This window comes from Sturnira hondurensis, unplaced genomic scaffold, assembly GCF_014824575.4.
Source record: "Sturnira hondurensis isolate 20B ecotype Veracruz unplaced genomic scaffold, ASM1482457v3 Scaffold0021143, whole genome shotgun sequence".
In the NCBI taxonomy this organism is placed as follows: domain Eukaryota; kingdom Metazoa; phylum Chordata; class Mammalia; order Chiroptera; family Phyllostomidae; genus Sturnira; species Sturnira hondurensis.
In genome coordinates, this window is record NW_028093774.1 from 24,465,633 (window position 1) to 24,479,581 (window position 13,949).

The window sequence follows — 13,949 nt, forward strand, 5'->3', positions numbered from 1 at the left end:
TATAAAAATAAAATATAAAAAACAAAAAAATTTATTAAAAAAATGAAAGGATAATTTTCACTCCCATGAAATTATCCTTTCAATTTGTTTTCTCCTTCACTAGGATTAAGTTCCATTAGAGCAGGATCTCATCTGCCCTACTTCAAACATTGCCTGGAACGTGGAAGGACCTCACTAAATTATCCACTGAATGAATGAATGAATGAATGGATGAATGAATGAATGAGGGAGTGAATAAGTGGATGAATAAGGGAGGGAGTGAATGAATGCACGGAGTTTGCCAGTGCTGGTGAACAGCTTCAGATGGTTTTCCACGCCCATCTCACCGCGTGCTAGCTGTGTGAAGGACTTTCAGCATTTTAACCCCTCTAAGTCTGTTTCCTCTTCAGTCTGCTGGGGACAGATGAGGAATAATTCCCACTTCCCGGGGTCACCATGAGCATTAAGTAAAAAGTAAGAAGTACTCGGCCAAGTAAAACACGCCTGGCATATAAACGCTAGCTACAATTGTTCTTATTATTCCTCTGCCCACGTCAATGTCATCTTTGGCCAGCCGGCCTACTCACAAGTTGCAGGTAAACCCTTGAACAACACAGCGTTTGGGGCAGCACGGCCACCAGAGACGATACCATCTGGTCCGACCCGGAACACACTCCCCCATCCCACCTGCAAATCGTACCCAGGATCCTGCCTTTGATTGTTCTGATTGCCAGCACGGCCCTAATCTGCCAGACTAGCAGAGAAGAGGAAGTAAAAGCAGCCTGGCTCTGTTCTTGGTGAACCTCCTTTTCCTTCTGAGGCTCACAGACCATGTGTTGGCTGGCCTCACCGGGGGCTGACGTCAAGTTCACTTTTGCCCTGGGCTGGGCTGGGCTGGGTACCACTGCCCAGCAACAGAACACCTGTGAGTGCTCTCGGCCCCCTGGGTTGCCCCAGGCCCTGGCCTGAGCCAAAGGAGGAAGGACAGGCTCTGGGAGTTGGCGCCAGCCTGCTCTAGTAGGGAGAAGCTAATGGATCCTGTGACCGGGGAGAGAAGGAAGATTGCCCCGTGGGCTTGGGGCTGAAGGTTGTGCTCAGAACAGAGTCAGCAGCCATGTGTGATTCTCCCAAACACGGCCAAGAAAGTGCCTGAGAGTCTCGATGTTTAGAATCCGTTCCCTACACACAGTTCCTCTGCATGCATCCGTGAGGAGAAGGCAAGTGCTCCTTGACAGGGACTCGTGGCTCAGCTGCCATCTCAGGGTGACTTCCTTGGTGAGAAGGGGACTCTATGGAGCCCCTGCAGTCAGTTGAGAAGAGGGCCAGTGGGGCTAGACTAGGATGTCTGGGAGGCGAGAGACAGGGAGCTCTGGGCGGGGTCCCCACATGGGGCACCCCACGAGTTGATGGGGAAAGAGATGAGCTGGGGTGGAAGGAAGGACGGGAGGGTCCTCTTCTCCCCACGCTCTTGGTCTGCCAGTTCCCATTTGTCCTTTATATCTTGGCTTCGAGGTGACTTCCTCAGGGAAGCCCCCATCCCCTACAGTGGGCTAGAGTCCCCCGTTACTCCCACTCATAGCCCACACTTTTCACTCATAGCCCTATCCCTGGTTGCAACATGCACCTGCGTCTCCCTGCATCCCATCCACAAGTGCCACAGGCCCTGCAAGGCTGTGGCCGAGTCTGCCCACCACGGAGCCCCAGCACCTAGCCCCACCCCTGCACACAGAGGGCACTCGAGAATATGGAGTGCTGAATGAATGGAACGAACAAGCGAACGAAAGAAGAGACACAGAGAAGTGGAAGGACACAGCGCAGGGCCCTGCAGCCCTTCTTCTTCCACCTTGGCCAGTCTGGCCCGTGCTATCAGAATCGGAGGGCATGGGCGCTCCGGGAGGCTGATGCTCCGTTTCCTGTGCTCAGAAGGGAGGGCCAGTGCTTCCCAGAGATTCGTGCTGCCATTGTTCCAGTTCCCTAATGAATAACAGCCATTCTTCCCCACGGATGAAGTCATTTTCCTGGAACCAACATAAAACCCACAGGAAAGGAAATGAGCATTGTTGCACACCTACTATGGGCCAAGTAACTGGGCATCTTATTGAATTCTCACAGCAGCTCTGCAAAGCAAACAATTTTTACTTTTACAGATGATGCAAATGAGGCTCAGAGACATTAAATAATTTGTCATGTTCATTTAATGACAGCTGAAATTTGGACACGTTTGTGAGTGGTTCCAAGGCCCACACCAAACTTTGGTGGCAAAGGGTGTCATGGCAAGCCACACCCTGTCCTGAGTGCCGCTGGGAGCACCCAAGGCTGCTCATCAAGACTGGAGGTACAAATGGAGAGAACCCCCCAAAAAGGAGGAAAGAGGAAGAAGAATGTGGATAGAGAAACGGGACCAAGCATACTTCCACTTATTCCGCAAACCTTCATTGGGTATCTGTCAGGCACAGGGGCCAGGGACAAAATGCCATAAAATATAGGTCCACTCCTCACAGAGGTCACCATCTAGTGGGGGAACAGGATGAGGAAATCAGAAATTACAGTTCCATGAGATTGACGGTATTGCATCATTTATCCTATATTTTTATGTTTGAAGCTCTTGATACAAGATTTTTAAAAGCATATACTGTAGCTCCATCCAAATGAAATGCTCAGGATGTGGTGAAAACACAGAGGAGAGGCACCCAAGCCCAACTAAAAAGGCCAGTCAGAGAAGGCTGCACTGAGGAGGTGACATCTGAGCTCAGTTTTGCCAGGTAGGAAGTAGTTAGTGAGACCTAAGTCCTATGGGAACAAGTATTGCCAGTAAATGGCATGTACAGAGAGAGAGAGATACAGAAGCATGAAACAGCATGGCCTGCTGAGAGAAATGTAGGGACAACTGAATTCCTACAGCCAAAACGAGGAAGGTCTTTTCCAGGTTCCCTTGTGAAACTGTCCTTCTGGTGCACTGGGCATTGCCTCAGGGTTTTGGGGATTTGGTCTGCTGTTTTCAGACCAGGTTTTTGTCACTAGAGGCTGATGCGCAGAGGAGGGCGCCACCTGCAGTGAGAATGTGGAGTGAGCATTGATTTGCCCACTCAAAATTTACCTCTAAAAAAAATAATCCTGCCAGTTCTATCAAAGAGCTGAGCACCAGGGAAATCCTTTGATCTCCAGGAACAAAAGTAAAGTAAATAGAGGGCAATGTTTCCAAATGGAGGAGAGGAACTGAAATCCAGGTTCCAGACGTCATCTATGGGAATCAACCAGAGCAAGGTTGGATTTGCTCACAATTTTATTCAAATGTAGTAATGATAACAATGACCTGCCATTGTTTTGAATGCTTACTATGCACCATGGGTAAGCTGTGCTATGTGCTGAACATATTTCACCTCACTTAATTCTCAGGAACAACCTTACAAGGGATATAGGCATTACTATACCAGTTTATAGTGAACAAATGGCAGTTCAGAGAGGTTCAGTAGCTCTCCCAGGATCGCACGGGACGTGGACAAGCTGGTATTCAAACCCAGCTTTGTAGACTCAGAAGCTCATGTTCTCAGCTACTGGGTTAGATGCCTGATATACTTGGCCATTAAACAGGTTCAAAAAGGAACTCCTCATATTTGCTCAAAGCTTGTTCCTCTTTGCCCTGAGCAGTGTCACTCGGTTGGTTCAGCACTGACCTGTGATGTGAAAGGTCACCAGTTCAGTTCCTGGTCAGGGGACATGCCGGGTTACACGCACACTGGGCCAGTCTCTGGTTGGGGGTGTGTACTCCCTCCTTTCCCCTCTCTCTAAAAATAAATAAAGTCTTTTTTAAAAAGCTTGTTCCTCCTCCATTTTCACACCACCACATCCAGTTTTGGATGCCACACCTAACCCCTCACCCGTGTTGTTGATTCTCTCTCACAGGTATCTTGAACATTTTTCTGTTTTCACTGTGCTTACTGCTGTGGCCCTAGTCCAGGCCATGACCGTCTCCTGCCTGATTTGATGCTTCCCAGAAGTCCCTCTCCTTCCCAGCACTTGTGCAGCTGATTTATAACCATCTCTCCCGTTGCAGACACCGTGATGATGGGGCTCCGCCAGTGTAGTCCCAGTGCTTGGCACACGGGAGGCAGGCAGCCAGTATTTGACCAAAGATAGGCAGTAATCATTACTTTCATGTCATCAGTGTTACAGGCTGCACTATGGCCCCTCAAAAGTCCCATCGAGCGGTCATCGCCCCCAGTGCTTGGCAGTGATACCGGAGAGAGGGCCTTTGTCAACGTAACTAAGTTAAAGTAGGGTCATCAGGGTGGGCCCTAGCCCAATATGACTCGTGTCCTTATGAGAACAGGAGGTTGCGGCATAGGAAACACAGACACAGGAATGACCTGAGAACACAGCAAGAAGGCAGCCACTGCCAAGCCAAAGACAGACCACAGAAGAAGCCAAACCTGTGGACACCATGACCTTGGTCTTCTAGCCTCCAGAATTCTGAGACAATAAATTTTTGTTGTTTGAGCCACCCAGTCTGTGGTATTTTTTGATGGCAGCCTGAGCAAGCTAACACAAAAAGAAAGGAAATAATTAGACTCAGAGGTCAAAGGACTTACCCAACATTGGCTGATAATTACTAATTAGCAATAATTAATTAGTAACACACTAATTAGTGGTGATTAATTAGTAATGCATTATTCACATCCCACCAGGTCATCACTCTTTTATCTTGTGTATCAAATCTTGTACTGACTTAATTCTTTTATCATTTAACTTCTTGAATGTTTGGGCATTTTTACTTCCATTGACATTCAGGGCAAAACCCTGTCTTACCCCCCTTCTCAGTGTTCCCAGAATTCCTAGCTCAGCTCGGCACTCTTTAACAGTAAGTCCTCAGTGCGTTTGTTGTTGTTCTTGTGGGTCTGATGGGCACATTTGGAAGGGTAAAAGGAGCCTGGTGGCAGATTGCTGACCCTCTAGAAAAACATGCAAAAAAGGGGCCACCATCTCCAGTACTGGGATATGACTTATCTCTGAGTCTCCAAATATAAACATAAGAATGACTGGACTAAGACATTATGGAGGACAATGGTGTACAATGTTTGAAGTTAGAATTGCCCAGTTTTTTGCCCTGGCTGGTGTAGCTCAGTGGATTGAACGTAGGCTACAAACCAAAGGGTCGGCAGTTCGATTCCCAGTCAGGGCACATGCCTGGGTTGCAGGCCAGGTCCCCAGTGGGGGCCCATGTGAGCGGCCACCACACATTGATGTTTCTCTCCCTCCCTTTCTCCCTCTCTTCCCCACTCTCTAAAAATAAGTAAATAAAATTTTTTTTAAATTGCCCAATTTTTTAAAAAAGGAGTGTGTGTGTGTGTGTGTGTGTGTGTGTGTGTGTGTGTTGGATAGTGGGAGAAGAGGCCTGTGGGGAATAGGAGCTGTGACCTCAGAGTGGCCCTTTTGAAAAGAGAAGGGGCCTAAAGTGCTGAGCGGGCAGATAGCTTCATGCCAGAGGCCATGATGACCGAGTAAGAGAGGCAGAAAAACTGGAAGCAAGTCTGACTCCTGACCAGCGCCCACTCTTTCTAGCAGACCCACAAATGTCTCACAGACAAATGCCCTTAGGGCAGCACCCCCAATGCACGTTCATATTCAAGAATGAATACCCTTCTCCAGCATCACACACCATGGGATGGGGGGCAGCCCTTACGGAAGTGAGAGGAAACTCTCAGTACACTAACTGTAAGAGTCTCTCTAGATTTCCTTGCTGATGCACCTCCCGGTTTTACTGCAGGTTAGTTTCTCCTGTCCCCCAAGACAGTTCTCAAACGTGAGCTTTACCTGCATAAAACACCTAACTCTGAAGATTCTTCAAAGTGGCTTAATGGCTCAAAATACTGTGACAAAGCCAGTTTCAGGGTGCATACGGCTGGAAAAGTAGCTCTCATTAAACCCCATCCCCTCTCATTGATGCCTCCAGCAGGAGGGACCACGATGCGCGAGGCCCAGCAGTTGTGAGCAGAAACGGACACGGACCTGTCCTCCTGCTTCCACGTCCCTGCCACTTACGTGCCCCGCTAACGGTCTTCGGGTGATTTTTTTGTCCTTCCCTTTTTTCCCTGTATTTTTTAACTTCTTACTGTGATGAACATATACTACTTCAATAAAGTGTGAAGCAAAACCCTTTATCTTGATCAAATATTACCTTTAGCTGTTGGTTTGTGTCCTAAATTCCTTCTGAAGACTTTAGTCACAAGAATTAGGAACGGTCACACTTTATGCCGTGTATCATTCTGGGTCTAATCAGGAGACAGAAACCACATAGTAACTTCAGTACAGGAAGCTTAATATAAAGAGGCATTGAGCTGTGGACCGAGAGTAAACGGGAGGCCACAGGATGTCCCCACACACCCGCACCACTCATCACACAGCAGTAGCAATAAAAAGCAAAAAGCACAGCACACAGGAACCAGGGAGAAGCACCCTTCTCAAGCAACATCCCTCTAGCTCCCTCTACTGGCCAATCTTAACATCATGCTCATTGTCAAGTAGAAAATGCATACATTCAGTCCATTACCCCGGAGCAGGTAGTAAAGAGTGAATCTAGAGGAGCCAGGCAATAAGATGGTAACTGCCACAAGCTGTTATCAGTCATTATAACAGGTATTGGTAATATTTTTCCATAAGTGGCCTAATAGTAAATATGTTAAGCTTTGAGAGTATGCAATTTTTGTCAAAACGATTCAATTCTGCATACTTGTTTACATATTGTAAACATATTGGCTGTGTTCCAATAAGGTTTGACTTACAAAACAGACAGTGGATGTGGCCCACAAGTCATAGTTTACCACCAACTCCTGACTTAGAACTTTGGAGTGAATGATCTCTACTCTGGGAACAGAATTATGCTAAGAAGGGGAATAAACATAAGGGCAGAGAGCTGAGGGGAGTGGTTGGGGCTGATTAGATGGAATTGAAATGATAACAATGTCTACACTGTACACGGGTTTTCGTCCATAATAATTGTGCCACGGACCGAAGGTGTTGTGCCCCACCCCCTTTCCCATTCACGTGTTGGAACCCTAAACCTAGTGTAGCGGTATTTGGAGATGGAGCCCTTGGGGGTGATTGGGTCATGAGGACTAATGATGTATTAATGCCCTTATAAGAAAAAACAGGTGAGAGTTTGCGCTCTCTCTCTTTCTCTCTTTCTCTCCGGTTGTCTCCATGTGAGAGTACAACAAGAAAATGGCCACCTGCAAATCAGAAAGTGAGTCCTCACCAGACGTCAGATCTGCCAGCTCCTTGATCTTGGACTTCTCAGTCTCCAGAACTGTGAGAAATGAAGTGTTGTTTAAGCCACTCGGTGCATGACAACTTGTCATAGCAGCTCAGTGGGGTATTACATTAAAGGATCTGACAGGGTATTGAATGAATTCTTTTCTCTAGACAGTAATTATTCTCTATAGACAGTATATCTCCACCTATAGTATGCACTCCTCTTCTGAGGAAACTGCAGCTCAGAGGGGCTAAGAAACTTGTCTCAAAACACACAGCCTGACTGAGCTGGCATTTGAACGATTAGTGTGTCTAATCTTAACCCTTCCACTGAGGAAAAGGTTGAACAGGTTTGCTAGGAGCCCCCATTTAAAAGATGGAGGTTTGAACTGGCCAATGTGGCTCACTTGGTCAGAACCTCACCCCATAAACTGAAAAATCACAGGTTTGATTCTTGGGCATGGCATATGCCTAAGAAGCAGGTTCACCACTCACATCAATGTTTCTCTTCCTCTCTCCCCCTTTCCCTCTCTCTACAACCAATAAGCATGCTCTTGGGTTAGGATAAAAATAAATAAGCAAATAGCCCTGGCTGGTGTGGCTCAGTGGATCGAGCGCCAGCCTGCAAACTAAAGGATGGCCAGTTCTATTCCCAGTCAGGGCACATGCCTGGGCTGCAGGCCAGGTGCCCAGTAGGGGGCGCTTGAGAGGCAATCACAAATTGATGTTTTTCTTTCTCCCTTCCCCGTCCTCTAAAAATAAATAAATATAAATCTCTTAAATAAATAAATATACAAATAAATAAACAAACATAAATAAAAGATTAGGGCTTACTAAACTTAAGGTCATTCAGCTGTGACACATACCCACTGTATGTGCAGAATCTCTGAGCCCACCTCTTCACTGCTCCATGGGACTTGGGGAGCGAGGTAAACCAACAAAAGCACTAACCTCATACTGCCTTCTGTACCACAGGTAACAAAGTCCCGTGTTTCTGATCCAAGAGTCTCATGTCTTCTGTCAGCACCTATGGCCCTATTCACATGGAACTAGCACAAAATCCCAAACCCTTCAGTCTGTAATACAGTCATCCAAATGTCAGGAGTCAGTAACTCACTTTCTCACCTCCCATTGTACCTCAGCCTCCTGCGGTTTGGCACCAGCCCCCGCAGTACATTGTTGCCAAAGTTTCCGCTGATGTCACCAAAGATACTCTCACTACTAGTTTCGGTGGGCATTTAATTCCAGGCAAAATCTGCTGGACCTCTGCGGCCTTAACAATAGGGTACACTCTCCTTCTGAAGTGCTCTACTGTTAGCGTCCATGAGCCCACACTTTCCTGCCTATCCTTCTTGGTCCCTTTTTGGGCTCCTTCTCCCTTAGCCACCCCATCAACGCCCTGCCCACCTCCCTATTGCTCCACCTGACCTCCCTGGGGGATCTCACTCACTGTTAGCTTGGGGAACCTCAAATATGGTAACGATGCCCTAAACTCTAGGTCCAGTCCAGGCCTCTGACACAGCCCAGTCACCAGCTGAGCACCAACACCTCCAGATCAAGTGGTCCAAAAGGCACCCATCCTTCCCTGGCCCTCCAAGCCAACCACATAGTCCTCCCTCTTGAACGCATGCTCTCAGTCTGTAGTATACCTGGCCACCTCATTGCTCCTATAAGTCATCCTTGACCCTCAACTGCTCCTCACATCCAGAGCCAAGCTATCTCTGAGTATTGCTTTACTCTCCATTTCAGAGATCTGTGCCCCCACCTCATTGCCTGACAATGTCAAGGCTATTAACAACATGGTTCACCGTGCTTTCTAACATTATATCCCACCCCACCCTCCAACCCCTCCCTCAAGTACTCCTCCCATCTGTCTCCCTGGGCCACTATCACTCAAAATGGGCGGGGTGGGGGGGCAAGGGGGGTAGGTAGAGAGGAGGTATCTCAAAATAATACTCAGTAAATGGCACTAACTGGTTTCAATTTGTATTATCTTGAACCAGAAAGTCCTAAAATGTTGCATTAAACACTAGTCACACATCTTATGCCTGCCTCAAACCTATCCAAATGTTCTTAGTTTTTCTTTATAAATAACCTCATAATTTGGATCAGGAGCCATATTTCTACCCCATTAATCACTATCCCCTTGAGAAACAAACCAAACTATTCCTTCATCCTACCCAGTTGAAGTATTGAAAGAAATATTATATATTACACACATATTTTTATGTATTATATATACGTATATATTTTGTTTCTTTTCTGTCACCCTCTAAGCGAACAAACCAGCACCTTGAGTGTCCACCAGGAGGCGCCAGGGGCACAGAAAGACCTGCGGTACTTGCACGGTTGGAGAGGCGGCGGTGGATGCAGCAGCGATGGAACCGCTTCCTTTTTTAAGAATCAGTGAGAGGGAAGGGAGCGGAGCTGCGTTATTTTAGGGAAACCTTGTCGCACTCCCCCTCCCGCGTGTAGGTAGTGTGTGCGGGCCCCATGGAGAGACACTGGCGGTGGCTGCAGTGGCCGCTGGGGCCACTATCGCGGCTGCATCCAGCGGCAACTCGACCCCGCCGGCGCGGGGACTGAAGAGGTGCAAGGGAGAGCGGCGAGCTGATAACAAAAGCCCTCCGCGCGGGGCCCAAGCCCGGGACGTGCGGTAAGTGAGCCGGCCCAGAGCCCGGGAGCGGCGAGGCTGGATGAGACCCAGGAATCCACCTCACTGGAATAGGCTGGGGGGACTCGAAGGGTAACCGTGGGCAGGTGTTGGAGCCTAGACTGGGGTGTATGGGGGCTTCAGCACATCAGACTTGGAGGGGATCGGGTGCATCTGGGAGGACCTAGGCGCCTTCTCCATCCCCGGCAAACACGGGAGGGGGGTCAGGGAGGAGCCGGGCGTAGCTCCTAGCAACCCCTACCCAAATGGCAGGAGCAAGATCGATCGCCTCTCCCGGAAAGACCGTTTGGGGATTGAGGCATTTCTCTCAGTTCTTCCATCACCCCTGGACCCCATGCCTGGGTCTCCTTTGGCAGGGGGAAATCAACCATAACTTCTTCCTTAGGCAAATGGGGTCCTCGCAGCAAAGCACTGTGGGGGATGAACAGGCCTCTTCCTTTTTTGTTCTTGCAAAGCTGCATCCCTGGTCGCCCGCCTAAGCTACAAACAAATGGACTAATCCTCCCAGGAATCCTCCAGCGCCTCTCTGGCCGGCTACTCCCCGCACCTCGATCTTTTCATTTTAATTTACAGCAGGAAGGATGCATGTAACGGGCCAGACGCCCTGGGGAACTTGGCCACGGCCTCTGCCCGAACTCTGGGGCTCTGCGGGGTGGGGTGGGGATCGGGCTGCTCTCTCTGCACCAGCAGGAACCCCCGCCCCCACTGCCTCCGTTTTCAGTGCATCCGTGTGATGATTTATGTTCCACCAGGCCTCTGAGCCTAAATCCAAAGCGGATTAAGTTGGGACCAGGGCGGGGGGGGGGGAATGGATGGGGAGAGGGGAGCTGCTCAGAAATGTATCCTGCGATGTCCCTCCCTTGTCATCCTCAGAGATTCCACCAAAGGACACCTTTCAGCCATGGTGGACCCCGTACCCGAAGAAGAGAAGGCAGAAGCTGAGTCTGGAGGCTCAGGAGGAAATGGAGCCACTGCGTCCGTGCCCCCTGATGCACAGGGCGCCCAGCAGCCTGCAGCCTCTTCGACCTCGGCCTCGGCCTCCGCGGCCGTGCCCCGCAAGGTCGAAGTCCAGTGCGCAACAGAAGGTGGGCGGCGGGAGCAATCCCCTCTGCTGCACCTCGACCTCTTCAATTTCGACTGTCCAGAGGCCGAGGGCAGCCGCTATGTACTGACCAGCCCTCGTTCTCTCGAGGCCTGTGCCCGCTGTGCTGTCAAACCAGTGGAGCTGCTGCCACGGGCTTTGGCCGACCTGGTGCGTGAGGCCCCAGGCCGGTCCATGCGAGTGGCCACCGGCCTGTATGAGGCTTACGAGGCAGAGCGGCGAGCAAAGCTGCAGCAGTGCCGGGCCGAGCGTGAGCGCATCGTGCGCGAGGAAAAACGGCGCCTCTTCACGCCATTGGGCCACGCGGCCGCTGCAGCCTCGGCCCCCAGCGCGGGCAGCAGCAGTAGCTGCAGCAGTGCCAGCCTCCCGGCCTCGCCCGCACCCCGTGCTGCCCGCAAGGCATCCTCCAGTCCATCCCCAGCCCGACCCCAAGCTCCGCCCACGAGTTCGCGGGCGGGAAGAAAGAGCCACTCACTGGACTCACTGTCCCGCCGCCGAGAAGGCACTCTCAGTTCTGAGTCTGGCGCGTCGTCATCATCCTACAGTGGGGAGAGCCTTCGGGAGCTGCGCTGGCCACCGCGGGCTTCAGCCCGGAGCAGCTGCCCCGCAGGGTCACTATCCTCAGCCCCCAACCCTCTGGGCCGCCCGTCTGCTCTGGCCCTAGTGCCACTCACAGCCCGCAGCTTCAGCCTCGGCGATCTGAGCCACTCACCGCAGACAACTCAGCACGTGGAGCGCATCGTGCGCCAAGTGCGCGCGGAGCGGGGACTGCGTGGGGTCCCAGAGCGTGACCGGAAGATCGCAGCGCTGATGCTGGCGCGGCACCAGGAGGAGCGCCTGTTGCTGGAGCAGCGCGCCGCGGCACACGGTCAATGGGAACAGCAGCGCGTGCGCGCAGAGCAGCGGCGGGAGCGCGAGGAACGCGAGAAGCGGCGTTCCCTGGAGCAGGGTCGTCGAGCCTGGGCGGCGCAGGTGGAGGAGCGGCGCGGCCGCCGGGGCCGCGAGGAGCGCGAGGCAGCGCGGCGGCGGCAGCGCCAGTGCGAGCTTAGCGAGGAGCGGCGGCGGGAACTGGCCGAGCGCCAGAGCCTGCTGCGACGCGAGCGAGCGGAGCGCGCGGCCCGGGAGGACCGGCTGCGCAAGCTGCAGCAGGAGCAGAACCTAAAGCAGCGGGAGGAGGGCCTGAAGCAAGGGCGAGAGCGGGCCGAGCAGGTCCTTAAGGAGCGCGCCCAGCGCGCGGCTTGTACCAAGCAGCGGCAGGGGGACCAGTTGCAGCGGGAGAAGCGGGAGCTGAGCCGGGCCGAGCAGGCGCGCCACCAGGCGCTGCTTCAAGGTCGGGCCCGCCAGGAATTCGAGGAGCGCGAGGGCCTGCGGAGCTCCCTGGAAGCCAGCATGGGTCGCGCTCAGGAGAACTACGAGCATTTGGTGGAGCAGCGCACCCGGGAGCTGCGGGAGCGGGCCCGGAAAGAGGAGCTACAGGGCCGGCGGGCCAAGGAGGCAGCGGAGCGCAAAGAGCGCGAGCATCAGGCACACCTTGAAGCGCTGGCCCGGGCCGGGGAACGGCGGCTGCAGCACGCGGCACAAGTGGCTGAGGAGGCGGTGCAGCAAAAGGCGCGGCGCGTGGGCCAAAGTAGGTTGGAGAAGGAGCGAGCCCAGCGTGCCAAAAAAGAGAAGGTGGAGAAGGACGAAGACTGCCGCCGTCGGGAGCTGCTTGAAGCCATCGGGCGCAAGCTGGAGCGCAGCGAGCAGCTTTCTCGGGAGCGGCGCAGCGCGCTGGAAAGTGCCCGCTCCACAGCGCGGGCTTCCTTCCACGTGCGCGAGAAGGTGCGCGAGGAAACCAACACTCGCTCCTTCGACCGTATGGTGCGGGAAGCCCAGCTGCACGCCAGCCTGGACCGCAAATGACCGCCGTGCTATGAAGACCAGACCTCCACCTTCATCCCTGCGGGGCCTCCCTTATACACTTTGACCAGGCTGTGTCAGTCTCAAGTTGGGGCGCAGCACAAGCACCTCTCGAGGTTTCTAACCCATGAGGCAATAAGAGGTCCAACACGCCAGACGTTTCAGTACGCAGCCTTTGTTTTAAAAAACTGACATTGTATGGAAATGACAGAGCACAATCTTTGACCATGCCCACCCGTGGTGGCCCCCGCACGGGCTTTTGCCAAGCTCCCTTGTGTGTCTTTGGGGTTGAAATAGAAAAGAGCTGGGAGACAGGGGCTGGGTCGGGAAGGGGTGGAGAGGGTGCCCCTAGGAGAGAGTGCAGGGGTGATTGCCCCATTCTGCGGCAGTCACCCTAGGCACCTTTCACATATCGGGGCCTGAGACCGCAGCCCTTACTGCAGCTGAGGCGGCATCTCCCTGGCTCACTTCCATCTTTTAAAATATGGCAAGTTTCACAAAGCTTGGAGACCCTACAGAAAAGCACAGTGTTTCTAAGGCGTGAGGCCACACCCAAGTGACCTAAAAAAACTATTGATTTTTGTATGCTTGACTTTTAATCAGCCACTTGAGTGAATTCTGGTCTTAGTTCTGATAGTTGTTGGGTTGGGTTTTTTTTTTATCAGTTCCCCTAGGTTTTCTAGTTAGACAATCATCTGCAAATAATGATCGATTTGTCTTTTTTTCTCTCTCCTATTCTCCCAAGTCACACACACACACACACACACCAGATGGTTTGGTAATGCTGTTTAGCTTTAGTGGAAGCCCCCAGCCCCTGGGGGAGGCAGGTTCCTCAGACAACAGTGTTCCACTCCGTTAAGGTTCTTGCAGGGTAGTTTCAGGGAAGGCGGGGGCTGGTGCCCACCTTCCCAAAGTGGAGCTCATGCCTCACAGCAGCCATGCCTTAAGAAGCAGAGCTACCTTATGTGCCTGCCCAGGCCAGTCCTGCCTAGACCTCCAGCCCTGGATGCAGCCCCAGGGGTGGGTGCCAGGGAGTTCAGACAGTAG

General features: G+C 52.0%; 1 protein-coding gene and 1 long non-coding RNA gene across 2 annotated transcripts; one reads left to right on the forward strand and one right to left on the reverse strand.

Annotated features, from left to right (window-relative positions):
• Positions 1–1,785: 1,785 nt before the first annotated feature.
• On the reverse strand, positions 1,786–10,679 carry LOC118976844 (uncharacterized). The gene is made up of 2 exons (XR_005064357.1): positions 10,473–10,679; positions 1,786–1,997 (listed from the first exon to the last, which is right to left on the reverse strand). It is a non-coding gene; the product is annotated as an uncharacterized LOC118976844 (long non-coding RNA).
• CCDC177 (coiled-coil domain containing 177) lies at positions 9,563–13,083 on the forward strand. Its single transcript, XM_037031555.1, has 2 exons — positions 9,563–9,883; positions 10,775–13,083. The coding sequence occupies exon 2, from the start codon at positions 10,803–10,805 to the stop codon at positions 12,903–12,905; it is 2,103 nt and encodes a 700-aa protein (XP_036887450.1). The 5' UTR covers positions 9,563–9,883; positions 10,775–10,802; the 3' UTR covers positions 12,906–13,083.
• The last annotated feature ends 866 nt before the right edge of the window (positions 13,084–13,949 follow it).

Coding starts and splice junctions, on each gene's coding strand:
- CCDC177 (XM_037031555.1), top strand. CDS start 10,803: ATGGTGGACCCCGTACCCGAAGAAGAGAAGGCAGAAGCTGAGTCTGGA.